The 15,825-nt window shown below is 37.4% G+C and overlaps 1 protein-coding gene across 2 annotated transcripts in view; it reads left to right on the forward strand.

The window, feature by feature from the left end:
• LOC111985826 (uncharacterized) overlaps positions 1–9,963 on the forward strand; it is a 16,007-nt gene extending 6,044 nt beyond the window's left edge. Inside the window, exons 1-15 of one of the 2 annotated variants that reach the window (XM_024017483.2) lie at positions 3,303–3,845; positions 3,923–3,984; positions 4,461–5,342; positions 5,508–5,574; positions 5,679–5,741; positions 6,939–7,002; positions 7,097–7,190; positions 7,278–7,361; positions 7,451–7,540; positions 7,658–7,685; positions 8,003–8,491; positions 8,575–8,636; positions 8,857–8,966; positions 9,065–9,152; positions 9,240–9,963. In XM_024017483.2, coding sequence (XP_023873251.2) covers positions 3,371–3,845; positions 3,923–3,984; positions 4,461–5,342; positions 5,508–5,574; positions 5,679–5,741; positions 6,939–7,002; positions 7,097–7,190; positions 7,278–7,361; positions 7,451–7,540; positions 7,658–7,685; positions 8,003–8,491; positions 8,575–8,636; positions 8,857–8,966; positions 9,065–9,152; positions 9,240–9,503 — 2,922 coding nt within the window. In that variant the 5' untranslated portion in view covers positions 3,303–3,370 and the 3' untranslated portion in view covers positions 9,504–9,963. Of the gene's footprint in view, positions 1–3,302; positions 3,846–3,922; positions 3,985–4,460; positions 5,343–5,507; positions 5,575–5,678; positions 5,742–6,938; positions 7,003–7,096; positions 7,191–7,277; positions 7,362–7,450; positions 7,541–7,657; positions 7,686–8,002; positions 8,492–8,574; positions 8,637–8,856; positions 8,967–9,064; positions 9,153–9,239 lie in introns of those variants that run through there. The other variant, XM_065774736.1, reaches the window with a different exon arrangement.
• Positions 9,964–15,825: the final 5,862 nt, after the last annotated feature.

Below are 15,825 nucleotides of genomic sequence, written 5' to 3' on the forward strand. Positions count from 1 at the left end.
ATTTCTCTGTAAGTATCTAGTTTCCCCATAGGTTTGAGTCCGAAGACCATGCAATACCTTGGTTCTGTCTAGTACCCAGGTATAGAGGAGCGGTTAGTTTCCCCATAGGCTTGAGTCCGAGGACCATGCAGTGCCTTGGTTCTGTCTAACGCTTTCATTTCTCTGTAAGTATCTAGTTTCCCCATAGGTTTGAATCCGAAAACCATGCAATACCTTGGTTCTGTCTAGTACCCAGGTATAGCGGAGCGGTTAGTTTCCCCATAGGTCTGAGTCCGAGGACCATGCAGTGCCTTGGTTCTGTCTAACGCTTTCATTTCTCTGTAAGGAGGGGTTTGTCCTCAGACCGCTTCATTGGAGACGATTCCTCCTTGGGTCGGATTATGATCTTACACGTGGCGTTGATCTCGCCTCCAGCTCGAACCCCCATCTTTTTCATTTACGAAGCGTCCCTTGGCCGTTCGTGTTCCGCGCTTGATGTTTCGGTGCGCGAGATGCGCCTTCATTAATGTCCTCATGAATTAACACGAATCCAATGGTCTACGGTCCCCTTGGAATTTGGTAGCTTCATTATTAGCCCTACTGGTAACTCTCTTTTCGAATTCTGCGTGGATTAATTCTCACCAACCTTCATCCTCTATATAAGGCTTCCCGGGGGGATGGTTTCTCCATACTCCATGAACTTCCCAACGCAAACAGAAAAACACACCCTTTCAGCTCCCCAAGCCCCTGAAATAACCCCGCCGGAATTGTGACCGGAATTGGTAGATATGGGGCGGCTTTGGGCGGGTGTGAGGACATCCGTGCCAAGAGCCGCTGTGACCGCAGCCCCCACTGGGCTTCCGGCGCGGCAGAGTCTGGGCGTAACACTAATAGTGCCGTACGCGGTGGCCAGGAGGGACGTCGCTGAAGTACCTAACATCTCTCCCCAGAGCGCACCCCCGACGGAGGAGACGCGCGAACCTATGTCATGGCTGGTGCCCGAGTGTTGCCGTCTCCAATGGCCAACGCTCGTGAGGAGTGGAGAGAATCAAGGGAACATCACGGGGGAAGGCGTCTCGGTGCTCCTGCATCTGCTCCTCGCTTTGTTCAAGCTCCGCCGCAGCGAGAAAGGAGTTGTTAGTGGCCTTGAAACAAGCCAGCCCCCCCTTCCCTGCTTTTATTGTCAAGTTCTCCCATTCTCTTGATGCCAATAAAAGTACGGGTTGACACTTCCCTCTAGCTAGTTTTAGGACGGGTCCACCTAGGCCTTTGATTGTAGAACTAGCTGGTAGGAATAGTTTTAAAACACGCCTGCCTGAGCCTCTGATTGTATTTTGTACTTTTCTTTTTATGAAATAATATCAAGCTTCCTTTCTTTGCTATCGAATCTCCTGTCTCGAACTTTTATCTTTCTGCAGTGTTTGTTTGGTGGTTTTTTTTTTTTTTTTGCATCATCACCGATCTTCCGTAGAACGATTACTTAGAACAATCGCCTGTTGCGCCGGCCAGCACACTAATCCTTCCCACAGAGGGCGCCAATTGTGGGGCCTTTTTTTGTTGCCCAAGCCCAAAAGATATGGGTCAAAGGCCCAATGAACCCAGAACAATGAATTTGTAGAGAGTGGATCGAAGGTTTAGGCGCTGGCCGGCGTTCACGAAACATGAACTCCTTTCTTTCTTTGAAAAATACTTAGAGCAATTTACAACTGGGGGATGCTCCTCGGACCATGGCCGAGGAGGCTTTCCCTCCCCCTCTCTCCTCCAAAAAAACCCCCTTTACATTTTGCTCACATTTCTTATATATCCCTCTCTTCCTCCTCCTGTTGGTCATCTATTGGCCTTTCCCCTGACCGTCTATCCCATCAAAGGTCATATCCGTGCTCAAGTGGTTCACCCTGATCGATGTTGCCCTGTCAAGGGGTTACATCCTCATTAATGCGGCCAGAAGGGTTAGGTGAGCGTATTCAATGCCGAGGTGACAGTTCGCCCAGGGCTTGCCCCTTCTTCGTACTGAGGTCTCGGACGACCGAGGATAGGGTCATTCTCGGACCCATCATGCGTCCTCGGCGTGGGCCATTTGGGCCTGGGTTGAAGTGGGCCGAGGCTACCCGATTTTCTGGCCCCACACCTAGTATATTAGATTTTTTTAATTAAATCAAACACATGGTTACATAGATCAATAATCTATAAACAGTGTTATTGAATTTAATAAACGCACATAAGAAACTTAAGTTGCAATACATAATAATAACAATAGAAATAAAAACATGTAAAACAAGTGAAGCTTAAAATATACTAGAATAGACTACGATAATGAATTTTGAATTGTAGATATTGATATTGAAATTCAGAACACTTAGGATAAAGCTAGATCCTAGATGTAAGTGGGAATTGAAGGATTGGGAATTTATGGATACAAGGAGAAATGAGATAAGGAAAGAGGAATACTAGAAGAGATGTAATAATGAAGAAAAACGATGATTTCTTTTTTTTGGAGAAATAATCTTCTTATAAAAGTTTATTTCTTTTAGCTTTCCCTTATTGTCATTAATTGTCCTGTTGATTTCTTTGGTCTTTGTTGCCATTATTTAGTCTTTAATTTTCTTTCATTCATGACAGCTATTATTGGCTTTTTGAATTACTTTTGAAATTAGATGAAATTAGAGAAATACACTTCTTTATCTTTTATTTTTGGATACTTTTGGATGAATGATTTGCTTCACTTTACTGTTTTTATTAAAGACGTGAGAGATGAGAATTTTTTTTTTTTTTGGGATAAAAAATAGACACATTTTTGGGAAAAAAAGCTATATAAAAGTAAAATAACTACATACAAGTCGGAAACATAAAAAAATTTTGGCAAGCAATATACAAAGAGATGGTTACCACTTGCATTTATTTACAATTACAAGAGAGAAGACAATGTTAGTTTGATAAAATTTGATCAAAATCTTGCTCAATTGGAATGGGTGAATTCTGGTCTAATTAATTCTGCTAATTTCATTTTCATGGGAGCGTGGTACAAAATTTTAAAAATTGGATTGCGTTGCTTTCCTTCAGTCTTCAGACAAGCTCAAAAACGTGGCCCCCATTTTCTACCTTACTTGCTACTTCCAGTAATGCCATTTCAAAATTTGCCAAAAACAGCAAACTAGCCAAAAATCAAAAAGGGTACTCCCGTCATTTTGTCTATATCAAATCTAAAACACAAAAGAGAGAGAGAGAGAGAGAGAGAGAGAGAAATGGCGGGAAATGTGCACGTGCCAATTCTCAAACCCTACTCGTGCCAAATTCCCGCCTCTTATTCTCTCTCTTAACATTTCTGCAAAATCTTCCATTATTCACTGTCTAAAGTTTAAACCCCCAATTTCTCTCTCAGATCTGAAGCTCTATGGAAACTCGTCTCGCAGACTCGGCTTTCGAACTCAGCCTCACCACCACCGCCACCGCCACCACCACCGCTACGGAGTCGGAGAAAGCGTGGCACTTCCTCGCGATCCTCCTATCTCTAGGCCGCCCGGCTCGCCCAGCCGAGCTCGCTTCCCGATGCGCCTTGTTCCGCGCCAACTCCGACCTCGTCGAGTCGCTCTGCTCCATCCCTAACTCGCCGCTCGTATTCACTGCCGATCTCCACGTCACTCTCTCCCCGCTCGCCCTAACTTCTCTCGCTCAGTTCGCCGCAACTTCCAATTTGATTCACCTCTTCTCGCCTTCGCGGATCCGCATCGGAGTTCCCCAAGCCTATTGGCTGTGGAATCAGATCGATTTCGTCACAACGTGCTCTCGGAAGCGCAAGCTGATTGCGTCTTCGGATCTTCAACTTTCGCCAGTGCCGAAAAGAAGAGCGGTTTTGAATTACACAGTTGGTGAGGCTAATTTTTTTTCTTTTTCTAAAAATTTAAAATTTTGTGAAAACACACTGAATTTTGATAATTAATTACAGCAGAAGAAGAGGATAAAACGTCGCCGTGTTCACGGAAATCAATTCAGTATGTTTGCCCAAAGGTATCTTTTTAATTTTGTTATTTTTGGTTTTTGTTGAATTTAACTTGAATTGCAATTCAAATTGTTGAAGTAATTTGCTTTTCCAATATGAGACTGTGCTAGATTTGAATTTATTACATTTGTTGTGGTTATGTGAAATTCAAGAGGATAGTTTTGTGTTGATGTTTCTAATAAGATTTTGTGCAATTGGTTAAGAGTTCCTTTTGTAATTCTTGTTTGTGTGAGTTTTGACGAAGGACTCCGCGGCTTCATGTTGCTTGTGTTGAGGACTGATTGTATTTGCACGTATGTTCTCTACATCTTCCCTTAGATGACGTATCCAAACTAAAAATTGACACATCATCACTCCATAGAAAGCAAAATTTTGTTGGGCCTTTTTGTTTATATTATTTCAAGAAAATACTTGTTTCATTTAATGAGGTGCAAGCTAGCAAATTACTCTTCCAGATAGCTTTTGAATCATATCATTCATTCAGGTGCAGCTTCAAATGGCTGACGATATTTGTGGGAGCATAAACATGCAGCCAAGTAACATGTCAGTAATGGTTAATAAGTTGATGCTCACACCCTCCATGTTTGCCAAATCCAGTGCTGGTCGACTAACTTGTAAACTGAAGAACCTGGAATACGTAGAGGGTGACATTAATTCAAGCATATTTCTGCAGAGGACGGTGACTAAATCAACAACAGCATGTGAGCCTGATCCAGGAGCCGCTCTTCCAGATACCATTTTGGACCATCCATTTCTGTGTGAAGATGCTAAAATAAATGATTTTGATCTCGGAAGTATAGCAAATCTTGATGCCAGACATTGCCCACTAGAGGCTAGGAATGTTAATGATGCTTCTAAAGCTACACAAGTTATAGTGTTTGAAAATGTAAGCATTATGGAAGGCCAGGAGGAAGAAGAATTTGTGGATTCTGTAAGTCTTAAAGGGGAAACAGAAAATCCTTTTCGCCCGTTTAATACTGTTCTTTTGGACCTTTCACCTGAAAAAGATTTTAGAAGGATGAAGAATGTGAATTCTATTGATATGATGTCTTCTTTAAACAAAGAGCAAAAACCTACACATTTGGAAACCCGGGCTGTCTCTCCAGGAGCTGATCTCTCTGTAGCTCAGAAGCAGTTGTCAAAACCCTCTGCCAAAACAAAGGCAAGTCACAAGGATGGGATGGCTCCAAGACTGCATGCTCTCTCAAAGTCTTTAGAGCATAGTAAAGCTGTTGATCCTCCCAAAAAGAAGCAGCAGCATAGAAGGGATCAAACGTCAGTCAGCATGGCGCAAAAATTAAAGCGTAATTATGATGATATGCGTATTAAGGAAAGAAGGGGAAGCTCTACTTCTGTTTATCCCAAGGTAGCTCCAATGTGAAATATCCATATCTTATATTGTACTTGGTGGTCAACATCTATGTCCAGCTGCCTGGGTCTTAATTTGAGCTAATTTCCTGGCTGAAAGGGGAATAAATGAACTTATCCACTGAGTTTTAGTTGTTAATGACTATAGATGCTTACTTTGTAGGATCAACAGGAGCCAAAAGCACTTCCAGACTTTGAATCTTATATAGTAGTAGAAGAAGAAGGTTCAGGTATCAAAAGCTTTGATTCCCTCCTAGTATCTTACCCACATCTCTGGCAATCCATTGTTTGTTATGCAGGTCATTGATTGATTTGTCTAATCCCAAACTTGCAGGTGGTTATGGCACTGTTTACAGGGCAAAGAGAAGAAGTGATGGAGTCACTGTTGCAATTAAATGTATGTGAGACAACATTATATGTCATGCCATCGACTGTTTTAGTCCTGGAATCTGTTTAGCTACACATTATCACTAAGTGCCTGCAATCTTGGACTTAATTTGACTTCTTTTGACTCTTTTATTACTTCAATGTGAACTACGATTAAATCCAGTAAAACTGGAATGCACTGGGGCTTAAACTGCCATTACAAGTGAAAGGGGGGTTGGGGGTGGGGGAGTTAGATTGTCTCATCAATAGAAAAATTGCCTAGGATTTGTAAATTTCCCATTTGCGATTCTGTAACATTGTAAACCAAGCCTTCTTTGTTTTTTATTTTATTTTTTATTTTTATATATATATTTTTAATCAAAGATGATGTTCCTATCTAGAAACGTTATTAGGATTTATTTGATTTTGTTCTCTACATCTTGCTCTTTCTTGTAGTTTTCTCTTCTGGTTGTCTGAGAAGGAAGGCTATATTCATTTGATCTAGTAATCCTATGTAATCAACCTAGACTAATTTAGTCATTATAGGGGCTGTATGGTTTCATACTGAGGGTATGGATTGCATACTAAGCATATTGGCATATTCTTTTGTGTTCTTACAACAACCATTTGGAGTTTCTGCTTATTGCATTCCCTCATACGTAAGCTTTCATGATGGAATCACTTTTAAAGTAGACTTTTTCAATTTTCACGAGTCTAAAGAATGTGAAACGCTTGTGTTAGACATGATATGACCTGGATTTAGGTATGGGAGAATCTGGGATTTATCAAACTCACCAACTTGTCATTCCTGACATTGATGCTCAACAACTTAAATGAGGAAGAAAGTTCCCTCAACCTCAAGTTTGCTTTGTTTCTAAGTAGCTCTATATGAGTGAAGTGCCTGTGTTGGACATCCTAAGTTACGTATATACTTCATTTTTGGTTTGGTGTAGAACTTAAATTGGTTGTTAGATCTTTAGCCATATCTCTGTGTTCAAACATTCTGAGAGTAGAAGAGCTTGACACCTAGACACATACTTTCACCCAACACTCAAAACCCAAGTCTATGTACTGTAGTGTAGCCAATATTATCATAAAGAATGCCACCACTGTTTGTCTTCTGTAGGAATAGTGACATACTAGAAGTATGAGAAACTTGTCAAAAGAAGAAGAAAATTATCAGAGTACAAGATTACTCCCGATCTCACGTATTTTAATGGCTCTGCAGGCCCACACACTAATGCTCATAGGCGCCATGTTAGCAATGAACAGAAGATGTTGGAACGGTTTGGGTAAGGATTTCATGGAAGTTCATTTATATGAACTGCATAGCGTTTTGCAGCCAACAAGTTGTGTTTTAATATGCAAGTTATTGTTTTAATTCAGGGGTAAAAACTTTATTATTAAATATGAAGGCTGTTTCACGAATGGAAATTCCGATTGCTTTGTTCTAGAGCATGTTGAGCATGATAGGCCTGAGGTAATTATTCGATACTTGTTTCTTTTTCTTGTTTACTTTCTTTTTTTCTTGTCTGATCATGGATGTTGACTTTGCCATAACTCTCAGGTACTAAAGAAAGAAATTGATGTGCTTCAGCTCCGATGGTATGGCTATTGCATGTTCAGAGCACTTTTGAGTCTCCATAAGCAGGTAAATATAGTTTCCCTATATGTTTTATTTGAATTCATGTACTTTTTGCATGACTAGGGATTCTTAGAATTTTGTTTCTGCATTTGCAGGGAATAGTTCATAGGGACGTTAAACCTGGCAATTTCCTTTTCTCTCGTAAGGCCCATAAAGGTTATCTCATCGATTTTAACCTTGCCATGGTTAGTTACGCTTCTCTTGTTATTCTAATTTTTGTATCTAGTTTATTTCCGCTGAATTTTTCCCTCATAGATTATAACCTGTTGGGTTACTACTGTGTTTCTTTATGTGTTTGACAGGATTTGCATCAAAAGTATGGAAACACTTGTAAGTCTTGGTTCCTCTCAAGTTTTGTGTTTTAATCTACCGATGGACTGGTTTTAGTATAAGTAACACTGGACTGTGTACACCTCCAATTTTCATTGTATTAATCCTTATTTGGTAAGACTTAATGAGGGAAACAAAAACAAAGAATGAAACTAAGGTGTCGCTTTCTAAACCAACACACCCCCCCCCCCCCCACCCCCCCCCCTCCCTCTTAATGTGAGAAAAAGGGGGTGTCTTTGTTGTCTAATGTGTTCTGCTCTTACACTCACCACAGAATCAAACTAAAGCTGTTGCTGCTCATTTGTATACATTTACAGGCAAATCAAGGATGGGATACGATTTAAGCATCAATCGTGTTATGGTTCAGAATGCCAAATCTACACCTCCAACCAAAGGTGGGAAGTTCCCAGCTGCTAAAACTTTGCAAGCAGTCAATCAGGAGACAACAAAAGTCTCCAAATCAACTTTAGAACCTAAAAACCTGAAAAAAAAGGGGCATGTAATCAAAAGTCAAGGTGCAGATGGCTCAGGCATAACCTCTGTGAAGGACGTGACAAGCACCAGGACTCCTTCAGCAGAAAGGCGGAGGGAACCTATGCCATGCCAAGGTAGGAAGGAGCTCATCAGCCTGTTACAGGAAACAATGCAGAGTCCAAATCATGAAGCATCAAGTGTTCCTGCCCCCATGAGAAAGAGAGTTGCTGCCACTCCTGGAAAAGTGGATAGCAAGCTTGGCTATATTACTCCCATGCCCCTGCATTCATCTGTCATTGGTGTTGCTGGTGCTGGCTTAACAAAGAAAAGAGGTGTGTTACTTATAGCGATTGAGACAAATTTGGATGGAAGTAAACTGTATTCTTCCTATTGATCCCGTTTAATTTGTTGTTAGGGGATGGAAAGCACAAGAGGGAAGGTCCTTGTGTTGGAACCAAAGGCTTTCGGGCTCCTGAGGTGAAAAATATAATCAACCTTAATGATTGATTAATTTGATCTGAATTTTTTAAAATTTTTACTACCTTGACACTCCAGAACTGTTGCGGAATCATGCTGCCTGGTCTTAAAATTAAGATTCTAGCAGAGAGAGCTGCAAGCTCATTTATCAATAGAATTGTGCTTGATTTTTGTTTTCAAATATGATTAGAGAAGCTCATGTTTTGAGTGATTAGTGCAGGTCCTGTTCAAATCTTTACATCAAGGCCCGAAGGTTGACATCTGGTCTGCTGGGGTCACCTTACTATACCTGATGATTGGAAGAATGCCTTTTTTCGGAGATCCTGAACAGTAAGAATCATTGTTTTCTTTTTTTTAAAAGGTTTTATGCACTCTTAGTTTTTCATCTCCATACTCCATTTGGCCAACCATACTACTGCTGTTGTCAGGAACATAAAGGAAATATCAAAGTTTAGGGGCAGTGAAGATTTATGGGAAGTTGCCAAGCTACATGACCGTGAATCCTCATTCCCAGTGGTATTCATCATTCATATTACAATCTGTTCAATGATATATAAATTAGAAGACACCTTGTATTAAAGAATGTCATTTTTGTTGTCACAGGAACTCTATGATACACAATCGTTGCCATCTACAAAGCTGAGGGATTGGTGTGAAACAAACACAAAGAGACCAGAATTTCTTGAGGTAATCCCAAGATCGCTCTTTGATCTTGTGGACAAGTGTTTAACAGTAAACCCTAGATTGAGGATCAATGCAGAGGAAGCTCTCAAGCATGAGTTCTTTGCTCCATGCCATGAAGCTCTGAGAAAGGAGAGGCTTTGCAGGCAGGGTTTCAGCCTGGACTCTAGAACTAGCCATTCTTGACATGGACAAATCAGAGTATCAAACCCGTGAAGAATTCTGGAGAGCAAGCTTGATCAGCTTTGTGGAGGCTCATTGTGTTCTAAACCTACGTGTATGTTAGTTCTCAGTGCCCCAATGAGCTCTAGCAAATCACTCGTCCTCTCCTTGTAAGAGCAAGGTGGATGACAAGGTGTTGGGTTCATGATCCAGCTGATGTATGTGTAACTTACTGATAAAAAAATGTAGGTTAGCTTTCAGTCTTTAGGCTTATCATAGCAATTTCTGTTGTAATTTTGTACAATATTAGCTGTCTATTCCGTTTCAATTCTTTTTCTACCTTGTATAGTTTCTTCTTATAGTGTTATAATTTTTTCAATGGTATGAAGAGCTGCAAAGATATGTTTGATCCAAATTCCAAAAGGAGCAACTATGCAAATTGTTACTCCCTATAATATGCATTTAGATGTTATTTATGCTGCCACTTCCCCCTTTGTTATATCACTGAATTATCCTCTAGACTTATTATATAATTTATATTCATAAATGCTCTTGACCAACCTCTATCTTTGAAAGTGACCTGAATTATGGTAGCTGGCCTCCTTTGCAAATCAAATTCTTTTCAAAGCCACCAAATGATATATAAATTAGAAGACACCTTGTATTAAAGAATGTCATTTTTGTTGTCACAGGAACTCTATGATACACAATCGTTGCCATCTACAAAGCTGAGGGATTGGTGTGAAACAAACACAAAGAGACCAGAATTTCTTGAGGTAATCCCAAGATCGCTCTTTGATCTTGTGGACAAGTGTTTAACAGTAAACCCTAGATTGAGGATCAATGCAGAGGAAGCTCTCAAGCATGAGTTCTTTGCTCCATGCCATGAAGCTCTGAGAAAGGAGAGGCTTTGCAGGCAGGGTTTCAGCCTGGACTCTAGAACTAGCCATTCTTGACATGGACAAATCAGAGTATCAAACCTGTGAAGAATTCTGGAGAGCAAGCTTGATCAGTTTTGTGGAGGCTCATTGTGCTCTAAACCTACGTGTATGTTAGTTCTCAGTGCCCCAATGAGCTCTAGCAAATCACACATCCTCTCCTTGTAAGAGCAGGTGGATGACAAGGTCTTGGGTTCAAGATCCAGCTGATGTATGTGTAACTTACTGATAAAAAAAATGTAGGTTAGCTTTCAGTCTTTAGGCTTATCATAGCAATTTCTGTTGTAATTTTGTACAATATTAGCTGTCTGTTCCATTTCAATTCTTTTTCTACCTTGTATAGTTTCTTCTTATAGTGTTATAATTTTTTCAATGGTATGAAGAGCTGCAAAGATATGTTTGATCCAAATTCCAAAAGGAGCAACTATGCAAATTGTTACTCCCTATAATATGCATTTAGATGTTATTTATGCTGCCACTTCCCCCTTTGTTATATCACTGAATTATCCTCTAGACTTATTATATAATTTATATTCATAAATGCTCTTGACCAACCTCTATCTTTGAAAGTGACCTGAATTATGGTAGCTGGCCTCCTTTGCAAATCAAATTCTTTTCAAAGCCACCGGCTGAATTCCACTTTAATGATAGATTATTGAAGGGATGACTTGGAACCATTGTAATGTTTGAACAGTAGATCTGCCAGGCAATGCTACCAAAAGAGCATAATCAGCCGATTCAGCCCCAGGTAGAGTTATCTAGAAGAAATTTGAAAGTCTCAAATTTTGGAAGCCTTAAACTATTGCAACATTTTTATCTGATAATTATTGTGCATTCTGTGTTACCTTGGATCTGGAAGCAGTGACCATCAGAATGAAGGAAAACTAAAGCAGATAATCATTAATTCTCTGGTCAGCTTCAGATTGTGCCAAAGTTCATGCATCCAAAGTTCAAAATAAAAGGGGCAAGTTGCATGACGCTGGAGACAAGGTGCCATATAAAGAATTCGGCATAGGATTATTAAACATCATTCCTCTGAGTTGGACATCAAAAATTGTGAAATATAAAAAAGCTATAACTTATAATTATTTTCTTTTGCTATTATTATTTATTATACCCAAAACATTGACTTTACGGATAGATCCTAATCCTATATTAAACAATCTAAATGAAGCTTTCAAAAAATAGGTCAATAACTTAAGCTGATTCTTAAACCTTTAATAGCTCATTCTTTTTTTTCCCCCCTGATCTCTAAATAAATTCATTATATGTATGTTGATTGCATTCGTATTTTGATTCCTCTCTTGGATGTGCTTGAAGTTCATATTTCTTGTCAACCATACAGATCTTTGAAGTATGAACCTGGAAACAGCTAGAGGCAAACGGTTTTTGTTTGTTTGTTTTTGTTTTGTTGGTTTTAATTTAGGAGCAAAGTACGGGGCAAAATCGTGCAGGTCTTTTGACATATCCTTAGTTGAGCTTGTTTTGGTTTGACTTGTGCGGCCACTTCTCCTTTCTTTCTATATCCTTTGTTTTTGCGTGTTAATGAAATGTTCTGTGTCATATATATATATTCAGTATCTGGCCCTTGCTTGTTTCGATAGATAATTCGGAGAGAAAGAGGACTTTTTGTTTATTATATTTTTTTTATGCCCTATCTAGAATCTTCTACTGAAGTAGAGAAAATTTTTGTTAACAATTTGTACAATACAAAGTTTGATTTGAACTCATAATGGAAGTATAGAATCTTCTACTGAAATAGAGAAAATTTTTGTTATCAATTTGTACCATTTTCAACTCAATCATCTCTACTCTATCAAAATTTATCACGATGATCTTATAAATCTCAAAATTAATTTATTTGTGATTTCTTACTAAATTTCACAGCAATTTTTGGTTTAAATTTTTTTTTCAAAGAACCCGTTAGAATATCAGCTTCTATTTTTATTGTGGAACCTCATTTCGACAATATTTACAGTTGAAAATGCTTGTTTCATAATTGTAATAAAAAAAAAAAAAAAAAAGGAAGAATAAGTATAAGAATCATTTTATAAACAAATTGATAGGTTATTGATCTTGCAAATAAAATTGATTTACCAAAAATAAATATTATTAGTTTAAAAAAGATTCATGTGTCTCTTCTCTTGAGGATCTAGAGCTAAGCTAAGAAAAAAACAACTTCATTACATGCGCACTATAATAATGCTTAATAGCTAAGTCATCTTGTTGATGACAAAAGAAAAACACCCAAACAATTCTTTACACAAAACTACACGTTTCAACAACACTCAAGTTTAAGTCTCAAATTATTAACTTTGGGTCTCAAAAAAGCAGACAATCAAAGTATCATACTAAAATACATGGCCATAAAAAAAAAATATATATTATATATATATATATATAAAATAGAGCGGCTTTTCTTTTTTGGGTAAGGAATTTGGTGTTATTTATTTTGTTAGTAAAAAAAATGTTTTTGTTTCGGAAGGGAGCCACCGGCCATAAATATGGGTTAAGTAGCCATTTTAACTTTTGGGGATGATATTCAATTGTGGGGGCTGAATTTTTTGAATTAAAAATTTTAAATCTATTGTGGGGGGAAAAAGCCCAAAGCTATCTAACAGGCCCGGAACCGCCTGTTAAGGACTATTGCATTTCCAAGGATTAATAGGTGGTTGGGGCGGCCCATCTAAAGCAGGAAGCCCAGAAGCAGAAGGGGAGTGTCGTCCGAAGAGGTCACCGTTGGTCCGAGGATGTCTTGTTCCTCGGCTATGATGAGCCTTGATCAAACGAGCGTGTGGAGGGTCCGACTAATCTTCCCAACGGTCCCAACGGCAATGATAGATCCTGAGTGGATCCGGAAATGATCAGAACTAAAAAATATCTGAAGGAAAAGCTGGTACCACCGCATTTAATGCGCTGCAACAGCTTTTCTGGCCGCATTTATGTGGAGAAGACCCCTAAACAGTGCAACCTCAGCTACCGCCACTCACAAAGAATTAAAGTAGACACACGACGTGACATGTACTCGAGTGGATGCGTGGATGAAAAACAAGTGGACGATGGAGATGATAGGAAGAGATGCTATATAAAGAAGAAGGGTCCCTGATAATAAATGATCGGAAAAAAGAAAAAGAAAGAGAGAGAAAAGCTTTACTGTAGCTCTGAATATTGTAATCACGGTTCATTCAATAAGACGCCTCTTTGGACATTCATTCATAGAGTTATCTAAGTTTCAGTTCATGTTATCATCACTGCATGTAACCTAGCCAACTGTTCTGTGCTTCATATCCAGCCCAGCTCTTTCGATCCACTCTCTACAAATTCATTGTTCTAGGTTCGTTAGGCCTTTAACCCATATCCTTTGGGCTTGGGCAACAAAAACCGACCCTACATCTATCTATTAATATACACTATTAGAAACGTTTTAAAATTCAAGAGGAGTCACCCCTTGATCTATTCTTAATTCCGCCTTTGATTTTATTATATAATATAATTTTTTTTTTCTTGGGACCCAATTTTTATTTTTTATTTTTATCATTGGATAAAGGATAAAGATTTGAATCCCATTTATTTTAAAAATTAATTAGAGTCTTAGCTTAATATAATGAGGAATGAGCAATTATTATAGAACAGATGTTATAAATTCAAATTCTATGACATCTATAAAATAAAAACAAAAAAAACATTTACTAGCCTAATTTTTTAATTTCTATAAATAATTTTTTGGGAAAAATTAAATTAAATTATAGTAATTTTAATTAATTGATTATTTATCTTTTTTTTATATATATATAATTTGATAGTTACGAGAAAGAGATTTAAACCCTAACCTAAACTACAATACTTTATCTCCCACCAAAAATAGTTGATTTCAAATATTATTTTTAAAAGAAATGTATCATAAATTTTTAATGGTAAATAATAGTAGAAAGGGAATGAGTAAAATTTTTATAAACATGAATTCCAATTTTCCAAAGCTCAATGATATACTTTATAAGGAAATAATTATTTTTAATAATAATATTTTTGTCACTAAAATTTGCATAAATTCCATTCTCTTCCCCCCCCCCCCCCCTCCAAAATTTTGCAAAAAGCTTTTTCAAAATAGTTTAGGAGAAAAAAAATAATATTTAAAGACATAATTATAAAACGAACTTTTTATTTTTTGCTTATATGTCAAGACACTATTGGTGATACGACGCAATTCCTTCGTCTCTTTTCTTTGTCTTACGTGTCAAAGTAACCTCTTCGAAGTCACCAATAAGTCTAGTCAACAACTAAAGGTCTTTTTAAAGTTTGAACAACCTCTTGATTTACCTTTTTACCCCTACAGTTATAAGCCGTGTCCCCACTGCAACTTCCTTCCAATTTCTATCCCAATACCCGGTAATCACAACCTCACTGCACTCCTAAATTCACCAACTTTTTTTTGTGGTCCTTATAAAATTGGATTAAATTTCTTAATTAATTTCCTACCTAATTTTTCCCTCAATTTTTTTTCTTCTAACTAACTTCAAACATTAATAAATTTTTTTAAATGAATTAATAAAATTTTAATAATTTTATGCTGGAATTACCTTAAATATTCTAATGTCTCTTAAACTATTATTAAAGGTATATGTATCATAATCTTAGTATTAAAGTAAATTGAGGTGACTTTTTACTAGCATTTTTATAATTTTTTGGTTTCCACTTTTAATAACAATTTTTAAGATAGTAAAAACAAAAAATAATTGTTTGGGAGATCATTTTTATTTTTGAGATAGTAACGTTTAGAATTTGTAAATTACTTTTTTTTTTTAATAATAGTAAGGGAATAGAGCTCATCATGCACTTTTTTTTTAATGATAAGTTTCAAATTTAAACTGTGGGAATATTTTTGTGATAAAGATAAGGTTCTTAATTTAAGGGATAAAAGAATTTGGACAAATCTATGAAGTCCACTGTTTTCAATTTATTTATAATTATGTTATTAAAAATATTTTTTGTATGCTGAAAACACCCTTTAGCCATTTTCAAAATCTACAATTTTTTAAAAATTGTATTTAAAAAATATTAGTCAAACAATAAATTAAGTGTAAGATCCACCATTTTATACATTAAAAAAAAAAAAAAACTATATTTATATACTCTTACCAAATCTGCCCTAAACGTTTTTCTAAAAATGATAATTTGGTAATGTTGTTCCAAGTTGTTTAATTGTTGTAAAAATACACGTGGAGCTGAAAATAGGAAACTGTTGTTTAACAACACTGACAAACACGCCCTTCAAACTATTCCAGCGTTCACGGATCTGAAACACCACAAGGATATATCCGTAAATAAGAACAAAGAAAAGGGCATTACAGTTCTTCTACGAAGCCTAGAAGCTTCGCCGAAATAACCCACCTAAACCCCTATATAAAGAT

Source organism: Quercus suber, unplaced genomic scaffold (assembly GCF_002906115.3).
Source record: "Quercus suber isolate HL8 unplaced genomic scaffold, Cork oak 2.0 scaffold_97, whole genome shotgun sequence".
Taxonomy (NCBI): Eukaryota; Viridiplantae; Streptophyta; class Magnoliopsida; order Fagales; family Fagaceae; genus Quercus; species Quercus suber.